The 12,256-nt window shown below is 36.9% G+C and overlaps 3 protein-coding genes across 3 annotated transcripts; 2 read left to right on the forward strand and 1 right to left on the reverse strand.

Annotated features, from left to right (window-relative positions):
* LOC127986114 (cytochrome b-c1 complex subunit 9) lies at window positions 1-848 on the reverse strand. The gene is made up of 2 exons (XM_052588331.1): window positions 652-848; window positions 1-316 (listed from the first exon to the last, which is right to left on the reverse strand). Exons 1-2 carry the CDS (start codon window positions 790-792, stop codon window positions 266-268), a joined length of 192 nt encoding a protein of 63 aa, XP_052444291.1. The 5' UTR covers window positions 793-848; the 3' UTR covers window positions 1-265.
* Window positions 849-1,079: 231 nt separating this feature from the next.
* rpl35 (ribosomal protein L35) lies at window positions 1,080-3,631 on the forward strand. Its single transcript, XM_052588330.1, has 4 exons — window positions 1,080-1,234; window positions 1,822-1,958; window positions 2,575-2,656; window positions 3,427-3,631. The coding sequence occupies exons 1-4, from the start codon at window positions 1,232-1,234 to the stop codon at window positions 3,574-3,576; spliced, it is 372 nt and encodes a 123-aa protein (XP_052444290.1). The 5' UTR covers window positions 1,080-1,231; the 3' UTR covers window positions 3,577-3,631.
* A 4,940-nt stretch (window positions 3,632-8,571) lies between these two features.
* On the forward strand, window positions 8,572-12,152 carry LOC127986111 (proteinase-activated receptor 3-like). Its single transcript, XM_052588329.1, has 2 exons — window positions 8,572-8,848; window positions 9,991-12,152. Exons 1-2 carry the CDS (start codon window positions 8,785-8,787, stop codon window positions 11,067-11,069), a joined length of 1,143 nt encoding a protein of 380 aa, XP_052444289.1. The 5' UTR covers window positions 8,572-8,784; the 3' UTR covers window positions 11,070-12,152.
* Window positions 12,153-12,256: the final 104 nt, after the last annotated feature.

Genomic DNA, 12,256 nt, shown 5'->3' on the forward strand with positions numbered 1-12,256 from the left:
TTTAAACTATTGGGTTTATTCATACAGAATTAAGTTAGCAACACATTTACAGATCATGAAGTATGTGACATAACACAAAATAACAGGTGTTCACGTGACATTTTATCAGGGTTCGGTGATGAGTCTCTGTCTATGTCCCCAGGACAATCTGGCTGGAAGATGAAACACGGCGCACAGAGGATGCTGCAAAAGCCAGAGGACCATCAAACAGTGTCACATCAGAAAATGGGATGATGGTAGAATTAATGATCCACAAGCTGCTTCATTATTCTTCATCCTTCTGCTCATAATTGTGTTTGATGTGTTTCCAGAGTTTCTACAAAAAGAGGATAAACAATTAGATAACAACACACAGGGCGAGCAAAGCACATTACAGACATATTATCATTTATACTCAGATTGAACCGACAATATGAATTAGCTGAACTCTATACTGATTTCATAGCATTAGTGTTGTGTTAAAATCGCATTAAACTGTTGATATAAAATTAGATTATTATAAGGACAAGATTTATACATTTATTTAGGCTCAAGTTTGTGCTATATTTGTATATTTAGTTGTAGTTAGCCTTAGCCAGCTGGCTAATCAAGGTCAGTCTACCGGCGGGTCAAGAAGAAATCAACCGAATTCAAGCGACTTAACTGACTTACCCCCCGATTAATGTTGTCAAACAGCGCTTCTCCAGCCTGGTCAAACACCCTCTCGAAGACCACAGCTCCCACCATGATAGTGATGGCGAAAGTTGATGTTCTTCTGAACAGCAGATTGTAGACGGTTCTCGTGAGCGCCATGACGGTCAGTCTTCCGGAAGAGTGGGCGGAGCGACGAGCTGTCCATCAAATCCCTCGACCAATGAGGCTGTTCCATTTAAATCTTTATTTAAGAAAAATTTTAAATGTATTTATTTTTACGTTAACACTTATTTTTTTACGCAAACGTAAACATTTAAACGTACAATAATCTCAGAATATACTGAATGGTTTGTAACAGACATCTGGCATTGGAAATTAGTATATTTTCTGTATTTACCATATAATTAACTTCTAAATATTTTAAATTTGAGGGTTATAATATCGTAAATGAATCAATTATGTAATTAGTCACCCTCTTTAAGAAGGGAATGGAACATTCCTTCCCCCTTTTTCGCAATCGTTTGGTTTCCTCCGTAACCCGGTAGATTTTCCCACGTGACCGACGCAACGTCCTTTCTTGTGGCAGCCATCGAGAAAAATGGTGAGGATTTTTCGGAAACCGAGCAATCTGAATCAATCCTGTATATTATACATGTTTAACGACCACTATAGAGACTTTTAAATACGCCTCGAGTAGTGCGCTAAAGTTTGAGTCCAGTATTTAAAAAGATGACTTTGGAAGAAAGTGAATTTTGAGCGATGAAACTAAAGCTGACTTGAGTCCAGCGGTGCTGTGTGACGTTTATCCTGTAAGCGCAGCGTTCCATTTGGAACGGATTTGAACGTCACATAAAAACGTAAAGTTAATATTATGGAACTCTTTTGGACATTGTGGCTTTCAGAAGTCCGTAACGATGAAAAACAAATGACTGTTTGTTATAGCCTTTTTGTTTAGCTTGCACGAGTTCAGTGCGAGCTGGCACGCGTTTACAAAGCATTAACATCAGAAACCCCTGACAGCGTTTGTAGGAAATAGTTAATGAAGAAAGCTGAACACCAATAACTATGCACCTGTATGCTTCTGCTATTTATCCACAGTACCCTGAGTTTCTATAAAGACTACACTTAATATCAATACAAAACTGGTTTGTTGTTAAATGCTAATGAATAACGTTCCTGTGTATCCAGGCAAAGATCAAGGCCAGAGACCTGCGTGGAAAGAAAAAGGAGGAGCTGCTGAAACAGCTGGAGGATCTGAAGGTGGAGCTTTCCCAGCTCCGCGTCGCTAAGGTTACCGGAGGAGCTGCATCCAAACTCTCCAAGATGTGAGTGATGGGATGGAGCCGGCTGTGTTCCTCTGTTCCCCACAGATCCCTTTATTTGAGGCCTGGATGTGGTGTGATGTGAAGGAAAAACAATGATCTGGGGCCCCTTCTGCAATTCAGTGCCAGCTTTAGTGTGATGGGAATATGTGTGTATTTTGGTTCTTCAATGTGTTCTGATCCAAGAACAAGGAAAATCAGTATTCACACACAATTTCTCCAGGTCTTGAAGTATTAATTAGCCCTTTCACAAATAAAGTACTAAATTCATAGCTGTGGCACAGAATGTTGCATGCATTTCCTCAGTGTTTTTGGTACTAATATGCGTACATCTTTCAGAGCCATCAAGAGATATTGCAAAATGTAGTTACCTAAAAAAAATCAATTAAAAAAATCAATTACCTTTTCCCTCGGAATTAACCCCCTCCTCTAACATAAATACTGAGTTTACCTTTGTAGTTTACCTTATAGAAACCCTGTGTGTATCTATTCCATATTCAAAACATGTTTTGAAATAGTTTGCAGTTTTATTTCTAAAGTTTCAGACAAATTTAACTCTTGGGGTTAATTGAAGGCAAATGGAAAGCATTATTATAATGTTTATTTCCTCTCATTTCAGCCGCGTTGTCCGCAAGTCCATCGCCAGAGTTCTCACAGTAATCAACCAGACACAGAAGGAGAATCTGAGGAAGTTTTACAAGGTCAGTTTAACGCCACTGAAATGCTTTTTTTTTTTTCTCTCTCTCTCTGATTTTAACACTAGGTTAAAGAGAAGGGGAGAGCCTGTTTAAATCTTTCAGAGCGATGCATCTAGAGTTTGCTTGAGTTGATGCTTAAATGGCAGTGTGTGTTGAAGTGGGAAGCTGTAATGGCCATTATTGTCACTTTACGTTCATTATTGTATTCAGGCAACGTGAATAAGACTCCAGCAAGGCGATCACCCAGCACTGCTCCTGCTGAAGTGGAGCTAGTGTGAATATTCTCTTGCTAAAGAATTATGACCGTTCACGGCAGAGTCTTTAAATGACGCTCATCTGCTGTGAGCAGCCGACAAAACCTTTGTCCATTCATTTACTCAACTAAAGCTGTAGTCCAACTCGAAAAGACTGTTTACTTGACAACCCAGTTACTTTGTCTTGGAAATGTATGTTAATGCTTGTATTTTAGCATTTTAGTAATTTATTGCAATTGAACAGCAAGTTCCAAGGTGGATATAATGCAAAGTATAGTGTTCTAAATGTGCAAATAAATATAAATGGAGAATGCTATAAATTTATATAATTGCATTTTTATAGGTTTAGATTTAAGTGTGGAAAGGTTATAGTTTGTGAAAAGGATCCATGTGCTTTTATTATGGAAGGATTTACAGCTGAATGTTCAAGTCTGATTGATCTCCACACTTCCTGTTCTCTTTCAGCTTCCTGTATGGTCTGCTTGTTGATTCTAACAGCCTTGTTGTTTTTATTATCAGGGTAAAAAGTACAAGCCTTTGGACCTGAGGCCCAAGAAGACACGTGCCATCCGTCGTCAGCTGACAAAACACGAGCAGAACCTGATGACCAAGAAGATGCAGAGGAAGTCCCGCCTCTACGCCATCCGCAAGTTCGCCGTCAAGGCTTGAGAGGCTGTACTGTTATCTTTCACTGAAAAAAATAAACTCCCCACCCTGGAATTAAGACACGAGTCTGTGTGTTTCTGAAGCAGAAAAAGAGGTTAATGGGAAACATGTTTGGGTTTCTGTTTTTTTTTTTTTTTTTTTTTACATTAGTTGGAACTGGTTTAATCAATGTTTTTTCCAGGTTAGTTTTCGAAAACTAAATCCGTTAACCTTTTCAAGGGTTTGTCTGTGGTTGGTAATCAGAAGATTCTATGGCCCTCATACAAACTTATTGAAATTAGATTTGACAAATTTTAACAAGATGCATGTCTTCAACTACAATGTAAAAAAATGAAACATTGAGAAAACAAAAGTTTGTCAACCACCTTCAGTAGACGGAGTTGTTTAGAAACCAAAAATGAGAACTTAAATTTCCTGTTAAAGTTCTCAACTAAGGGCGTTTTTACCTTTTCAGTTTGGTAATCCAGATTATCTTTTGAAGTTATTTTGATTGTGGAAAAAAATAGGCGTGTAATACAAAGGGATATTCTATTGAAAATCCAAAATTGTAAGACCCTAATGTTACACTAAAAAATAAGGTGTTTTTTTCTTTTAATGGTTTATAGAATGTATCTTTTTAGTAAATATTACATTTTGCTGAGATTAAATGGTCTAAAACTTAAATTGGTTCTTAGAACTGTAACATGATACTATCTTTAAAAGCGTAACATTTAGTAGTATAACGTAAAGTTTAATATAAAATGTTACCTTTTTTTTTTTATAACCAGTTTGCTTTCACACCAAATATTTTTCTTACACCGTAAGCCTTTATGGGTCTTAATACATGAAAATATATGATATTATATAACCTATATAATACTTCCCTTTGAATAGTTTCATTAAAATCAATAATGTAAGACTTGATTACCATTGTAATCCACTATTTTAGCAGAACAAAAATAGTCTCTTTTGCTGCTTGATATTGCAAACTGATACTTATATTTTAATTTATTACCATAAACACTAGTTTGCAGTGAAAATGGTAAATAAGTAATCCGAAACCTCATGCGTTCCTAGACAATGCCTGACTTTTGCACTAAAAAAGAAAACCGTACAAAAATGTATACAAACGTCCAACGAAAACTTGTGAACTTAAACTTAATGTTCTGACATGGCGATGGTTTTCATGGATGTTCATCTCATAAATATGACCATGCAGAAGGCTGCATAACATTCACAGAGGCTGTGTGTCAGTGGGTTTATAATCAGTTCCACAGCTGCTCTCGATCACCGTGGGTCACTCCAGCTGTAAGTCGTCACCTTTACTGTCCTGTCCTGCGTTTAAACTCCTGCATCTCTCATTTCTGTCCTCTGAGCTGTGTTCTTGATCCTCTTCTACATCCAACTGTTCAGATCCGCTGGTGAGAAGCTCCCCACCAGGAGTGAACACAGCTGTATGCCGAGTCCTCGTGACCCTGAAACACACACACACACATACACACATCATGAAGCTTGTGAGGTCACAGTGTGACCAGGCAAAGGTTCTCAATCATCTGCAGCCTCTTCAGACAGACTCCAGTGGTCATATCCCAGATCCTCACCAACCACTGTTTTCTGAATTCAACATTAATAATAATACATGTTTCTTGATCAGTAAATCAGTAATGATGCTGAATATTCAGCTTTGATCACAAATATTTTTTTATTGTAATGTTTCAAAATATTACTGATATTACTGTGTTTTTGATCAAATAAATGCAGCCTCTGTAAGAAACTTTTTTTTATCCTGAGTCAAACATCAAAGCTTATTCTCACCAGCATACCACTTACAGAGAAACAGACACAGGTCACGTTCATCTGGTGCTCCTTTAACATCAGAGGCTCTTTTTCCTCATGAAGTTTCCAGAGTCTCACGGTCCGATCCCAGGAGCCCGTGGCCTGAACCCACAGAAAGAAGAGGTGATGCAGCTCATGCTGACCGGAGCAAACAAACAGCACAGAGAGACTGTGATTCAGACCACACACTAGGAGTAGAGATGGAACAGATTAATAGTGAGCAAAATTATCAATGTTATCAGTATTATCACGGTATTGTTCAAATATGCTGGAGATGTTAAAAAAGTACCGACATATAAATCACTTCACCAACAACATCCACAAACAACAAATAAAATCACTTTTTGTTTGCATAATCAGTAAAACAATAACATTTTAAATGCCAGCCTGACTGACAACAATAGCACGTTGAGATATCTAATGTAAATGTGCAAATAAAGCTGATAACTGATTATATTGATTTTTTCTGCTCCATAAATAATTCTATATCTGAACTGTTTAAATGTGTAGAATCCACATAAGCTTGTTTTTCAACAACCGGTCAAAATGTACAGCAGAGCATGCAAATTCAGTCCATTTTTAGTAAGACAGAAACTACACAGACTGAATGTAAATATAATTCTCTGTAAATCCACTCTCTGACAGCAGGTGGCGCTTACGGAAAAGCTGAATTACAGGTATTACATGAAGCCAGGATGAAAACAAAATGCCATCGAAATCGTTTCTGAAGACAGTAAGAACCTTCAGAGGTACATTCATATAATTAATTCATATATTCATTTGATTTGTATAATTCCCTCAGCACTCTTTTAAAACCTCACAGCTTTTCCACCCAGTTTTCACTCAAATTGAAGGTACTCTAAAAACGGACTGTTACTGAAAACGGTGCTTTATGCTGGACAGTATTTATTTATCGTGAGTTGTGCAAATCACAGTAATCTAATACGGTTCTATTGATAATAAAAATATGAAACGGTAATACTAACCGTGGGGAATTATATCATGATTTATTGTCGAACTGGTAATTGTTCCATCCCTAACTGGGAGTCTGCCCTGGACTGCTGCAGTGTGACCCATGATCCTCCAGCATCTCACCGCTCCGAGACATACACAGCTCCCAAACATTACTGGACAGAGATCATGAGGACACAGTCTTCAGCTGGAGAGCCAAACACCTGTTACTACATACACAGAGTCCAAGATCCACCTCTTCAGTTCATGTGTACGGTTAGAGACATGAAAAAACTCTTAAATGTAAGTATTATAAACATTGTTTAAATATAGCCTATAGAAAAAGCTAATTAATCACATGCAAAATATGAGGGCTTACTTTAGGGCTGTAATTTGGATGGATCGTCACGATACGATACGATATCGATTCTAATCATATAACTTCCATTAAAAAAAAGAGAGACATTTCTCAAATCTTTTTTTCTTTCCACAGAAGTAATAAAGTAAAACCGATCTGAAATTCAAGAGGTTGAGTTAGCAATATTATTTTAAGACCAGATGTCAATTGTTTCTAGGCTAAATTTAAAGAGAGAAACCTCTATAAATCTTCTCAGTAAGTCTATCTTTGAGAACCGCAAACTTCCCAAAAAATGTCCACATACTGTAAGGAATTTAGACACAGTCCTGTTAAATGTGTCATGTCAATGCCTTTATGTTCATGCTGTGTGTGCAAGAAGAGTTTAGATAGCAGTCCATGCATGTGTAAACACACTGTTGAGACCCTTGAGAAGTCCTGACGTATTAAAAACTCAATGTCCTTTTCCTGTAAACTTTAGTATTTATGAGAAATTACCCCCGGGCTGTGGTTTTCAACGTCTGACTGTTTCTGTGCTCTGTTTTTAAGGAACACATCTGTGTAGCTGAGTAGCTGACGCATCAGATCAGTTGACTTTCTATCTGAATATTTACTCTGAACGGCAGGAGGTTTAGTAGATGTTTGCATCGGGGAGATTTTGTAGTTGCTTGCACGAGTTTCACCCAGCTCGCTCACAGCAGAAGATGCGTGTGAGTCATCAACTGAAAAACATTGACACCTTTCACTGAATAACAATCACTTTGTTAGAAACCCAGCAGTTTCAAAAGTCTTCTATAGTTGATGCAAATGCTTTTTAGAGAGAGAGAGAAAAAATTAGAAACAATTTGGGGACAAAAAAAGTAATAAATTAATAAAATTAATACTTAAATGCAACTAAAATCATGCATAGTTAAGATCAAATGTGTAATCGTATTAATTTATAAAGGAATAGTTCTCTCAAAAATAATCAGGCTTCTGACGGCACCCATTCACTGCAGAGGATTAACTGGTGAGCAAGTGATATAATGCAACATTTTTCTAAATCTGATGAAGAAACAAACTCATCTATATCTCGGATATTCTGAGGGTGATTAAATTATAAATAAACTTTCATTTTTGGGTGAACTATTCCTTTGAAAGAGAGCAGAAGATGCATCTCATCTCTGTTACTGATAATGTCAGATCAAGCTCTTTTGGTGTATTTTTGGTCCAATATTATTTGTATGAAATTTTTTTATGTCATTTTTGTTTTACTTCTGCACAATAAGCACAGTTTTGGTATTGTGTTTGATTGGCACTTAATGTCCGATATAAAATCTGGTGAAAAGAGGAAGTTGAGTTCTTTGGTAAAGGGCCATAAATAAACGAAGTGTGTGCACGGATGTGTGGGTGTGCAAGATTGTGTTGGTGGTCTATCACATGTATGTATGTCCTTTGTGGGAAACAGGAAAGCATCCATCTCTTATGTGTCTGTCACTTTTGATCTGTATTTGATCTACTTCTATACTGCGTCATGGATAAGACAAGCTGGCTGACCGCAGTGACCATTATATAAGAAGACGGTGCACTGATGGGAAGTGAAAACACGTCAGGGAGATTTCGCGATCAGAAATGTAACCTCTATTTATGTTGTTATCTCTCACCTACAGGCATTTCCTTCACACAGTGGCTAAATGGCTAAAAGGTATTTGTTTAAAACCGTCAAGCTAAACTAAAATTGCTGTAAGACCAACAGGACCTTTTCCCCATCAAGTCTCAACTTGCAGCCAAAAAGTGAGCAATAAATACATAAAAACAATAATGCACGGTCACTTTAAGAGTCAGTTGAAAAAGTTTTGGAACACAAAAGGGTCGAAGTAATTAAGGCAGAAAGGGGTTCAGAAGTGGGGACGGTGATGATGTCATCGGTATGGAACGAGAGAGAGAGAGAGAGAGAGAGAGAGAGAGAGAGAGAGAGAGAGAGAGAGAGAGAGAGAGAGAGACTTGCAGTCACAGCTCTCCCGTCGTTTCATTTGGATTCCACGGACAGACTGAACGTGTGGAGACTGCGTTTGTTTTTAGTTGAGCACATAAGGACGTGTTTGTGAGTCATGGGGAAAGTTTTTCTTGCCGTGTTTATCGCTTTAATTATTCTGAACTCGACCCAGGCTAAAGGTGAGTGAATCTATTTGTTCAACACGTTTAATTGCGATTCACTTCAAACAAAACATGACTCCGTGAGGCCAAGTCTGAATTAACTCTTGTACATGTGTCGGATGAACGCGAAAACAGTCGGTTTACTGTAAAAATACAACATTAGATCTGATTTGACTCAAATAGCTAGAAAATAAGTGTTTTTGTTCTTTTTTTCTTCTGTATTTTCTTAGTGATCTGTTATCAAACAGATTCTACAGTAATTATAGTTTTGCTATTTTATGAATCTTAGGCATACATTAATATTTTATAGACCAATTTGAAAAAAGAAACATCACAGTAGGTCTTGAGCATGGGAATTATACGTTAATAGGATTTCCCTATAAACAAAACTGTATTCCTCAGTAATCTGTAATGATATATATATATATATATATATATATATATATATATATATATATATATATATATATATATATATATATATATATATATATTCATATATATATATATATTCATATATATATATATATTCCTTTTTTTTGCAAAATATTGCAATTTTTATTTATTGTAATTTTTATTTCAGGAATATTATTTTATGTTATTTTTTATATACCAATGTTAAGTAGTAAGACAAAGGAAAGTGTTATTAAATACATGTGTACAGTAGTTTGCACAATGATGCGAGTAGGAAAATGTAAAGATCAATATATTTTTGCAGTTCACTTTTTGTCTGGTTCTACAAACTGCATGTTTTTCTATTCATACACATAGTCCTATGGTTTATATATTAAAATAGTTTGAGATGGTTCAGACAGTCCTGGATATATAAAGACATAATATAACTAATTTTAAATATTTATTCTCCTTTTCCAGTCCTACGCAAAGCATGCTGGGAATTCGAAATCCAATGTCCAATTTTCAAAAGTTACCTAGACAGTTCCTAAATCAGTTCCTAAAAAGCACACAATATCAAGAAGATGCAAAAATTGGATGTCAAAAGAACTATTTCATATTTGCAATTTAAAATAAATAATTAAATGAATAAATTTGAATTGTTAACTTGCAATCATGCACATATTTTAACTGTGGCAATGTGATTTTTTTTGCATACAACACAAAGGTGTGTTCTCGTCCTAACTCTTTGCTTTATCTGCTTGTAGGAAAGAAGGCCAGGAAGGTCAAACGCAACAGCACTGACATCGCCAGACCGAGGACTTTTCAAGGAAACGCCATCCCAGTCAACGTCCCTCCTCCTCCTCCAAACCAAGCGACAGACCCCCAAACACCCGTCCTCCCGTCCTCCGGTGATGTCGAAGTCAAGTTACAAAACAACAACACGGCAAACTACCTCCAAGGTCCTCTGAGCAACAGGTTCATCCCAGCTGTCTACATCATAGCCGTCGTTGTCGGCATTCCCTCAAATATCGTCATCTTGTTCGCCGTTGGAACCAAAGTGAGGGTGATTTCGTCGGCTATAATGTACTGTAGCCTGGCAGCATCGGACTTGCTGTTGTTGTTCAGTCTGTTACTGAAAGCACACTATCATCTAAGTGGAAACAACTGGATATTCGGCGAAACCGCTTGTCGTATCACGACCGCCTGTTTTTACGGAAACCTGTACTGTTCTGCGTTCACACTAGCATGCATTAGCATCAAACGCTACCTAGCTGTGGTGCATCCTTTCCTTTTTAAGAGGTTGCCAAAGCGCTCGTTTAGCTTTTGGGGTTGCTTGATTGTTTGGATTATATTTATTATCGCCACTGTGCCGGAATTTCTAGTGCAACAAAGCTACCGCATCACAGATCTGGGAGTAATCACATGCCATGACGTTCTTCCTGCTAATTTAGATTACTACCAGTGGCTTATCTATTATAATTTAGGCTTGACCTGTGTAGGTTTTTTCCTGCCCTTAGTGGTGACCGTGGCATGTTACACCTCTATAGTCTGGCACCTGAACCGTTCGCACCGAGACTGGGCTCTTTATATCAGAGCTAGCTCGTTTAACTTCATTATCTTTATTTTGTGCTTCGGCCCGAGCAGCTGCCTTCATTTTGTGCATTATGTTCTGCTGTCTGTCGGCTCCATGGAGAGTTTCTACATCTACTTCAGTGTGGCTGTGTGTCTGTGTTGCCTGCATAGCGCTCTGGATCCGTATCTGTTCGTGCTCATGTCCAGGACTGTCCAAAGCAAACGCTACTTCCTGACATGCAAAGGACGCGCGCTTAGTATCTCCTCGTAAAGTCAACATGAAATTCTTGTTGTGCAACCCGTTTAACTTCCCTAGTCTTTGAAACTGGATATTTAATGTGACCTGTCTGAAATAGCCGAAAGACACTTAGACTACCATTTTTTTTTTTTCAAGAAAATAATACTTTTATGCAGCAAGAATGCATCAAATTGATCAAAAGTGACAGTAAAGACATTCACATGGTTTATAATGAAATATTTCTCAAAAATATGAAGGAACACAATTGTTTTCAACATTGATAATTATAAGAAAGGTTACTTTTTATCTGAAAATGTGGACGTTTTCTTGCAATCCTGAGTTTATATCTCTTAAATCTTTTTTTCTCTTGCAATTCAATGAAAATGAAATTCAGATATAAACTTAGAATTTGCTCGCAATTCCTAGAAAAAAAATTGTGAGATTGTGCTTGATATTAACTCAGTATTGCAAGATATAAAATCGGAATTCTGACTTTTTGTTTCTCCGAATAATGAGAAAAAAATTCTGAATTATCAACTAAAAAGTTGCAGTTACCTTTTTTTTTTTTTTTTTTTGGAAACCAGCGTTCATACATTGAAGTATGGAGTAATGGCTGCTCAAAAAACACAGCTTTGCATCACAGGAATAGATTTTTATAATATATATTCAAAGCAGACAACAATTATCTTAATTGTAATATTATTTCACATAAAACTGTATTTTTGACCAATGAGATGCATTAAGAATATAAAGCAAATAGTCAATTGTGATTTATATTATTATAAAAAGGAGCTATCTACAATGTTTTCTGGTTTCAGTCCTGTTGTTCTAGATTTAAAGTTTTTAATATGTGAAATGTCACGAGGAGAATTAATTGTTGGCAGTTGCAGCCAGAATTGGTTTCTACAGGAGCAGCACCTTTTATACTGAATACAAATGGAGAGTCGTTTGAATGGCCCTTGAAGAAAAGATGTAATATACTGCCTGGACTGTGTTCAGAGTCTTGAATGCGACAAGCCTTGTTGAACAAGGAAAAGTTTATCTGTATATGTATTCCCTGTTTGTATATAGAATCTAAATGCTTTACTACTTATATTTAAACTGCTTTGTACCTGCCATCAGGGTTTCTGTGTGTTTATTTTATTGGATTTGATCCATCATACAGCACGGAGAATGGATTCGACTGCAGTTTGGAGACGCTGTCTTTGACCTGAAGACAA

The sequence above is a fragment of the Carassius gibelio genome, chromosome B21 (genome assembly GCF_023724105.1).
Source record: "Carassius gibelio isolate Cgi1373 ecotype wild population from Czech Republic chromosome B21, carGib1.2-hapl.c, whole genome shotgun sequence".
Classification (NCBI taxonomy): Eukaryota; Metazoa; Chordata; class Actinopteri; order Cypriniformes; family Cyprinidae; genus Carassius; species Carassius gibelio.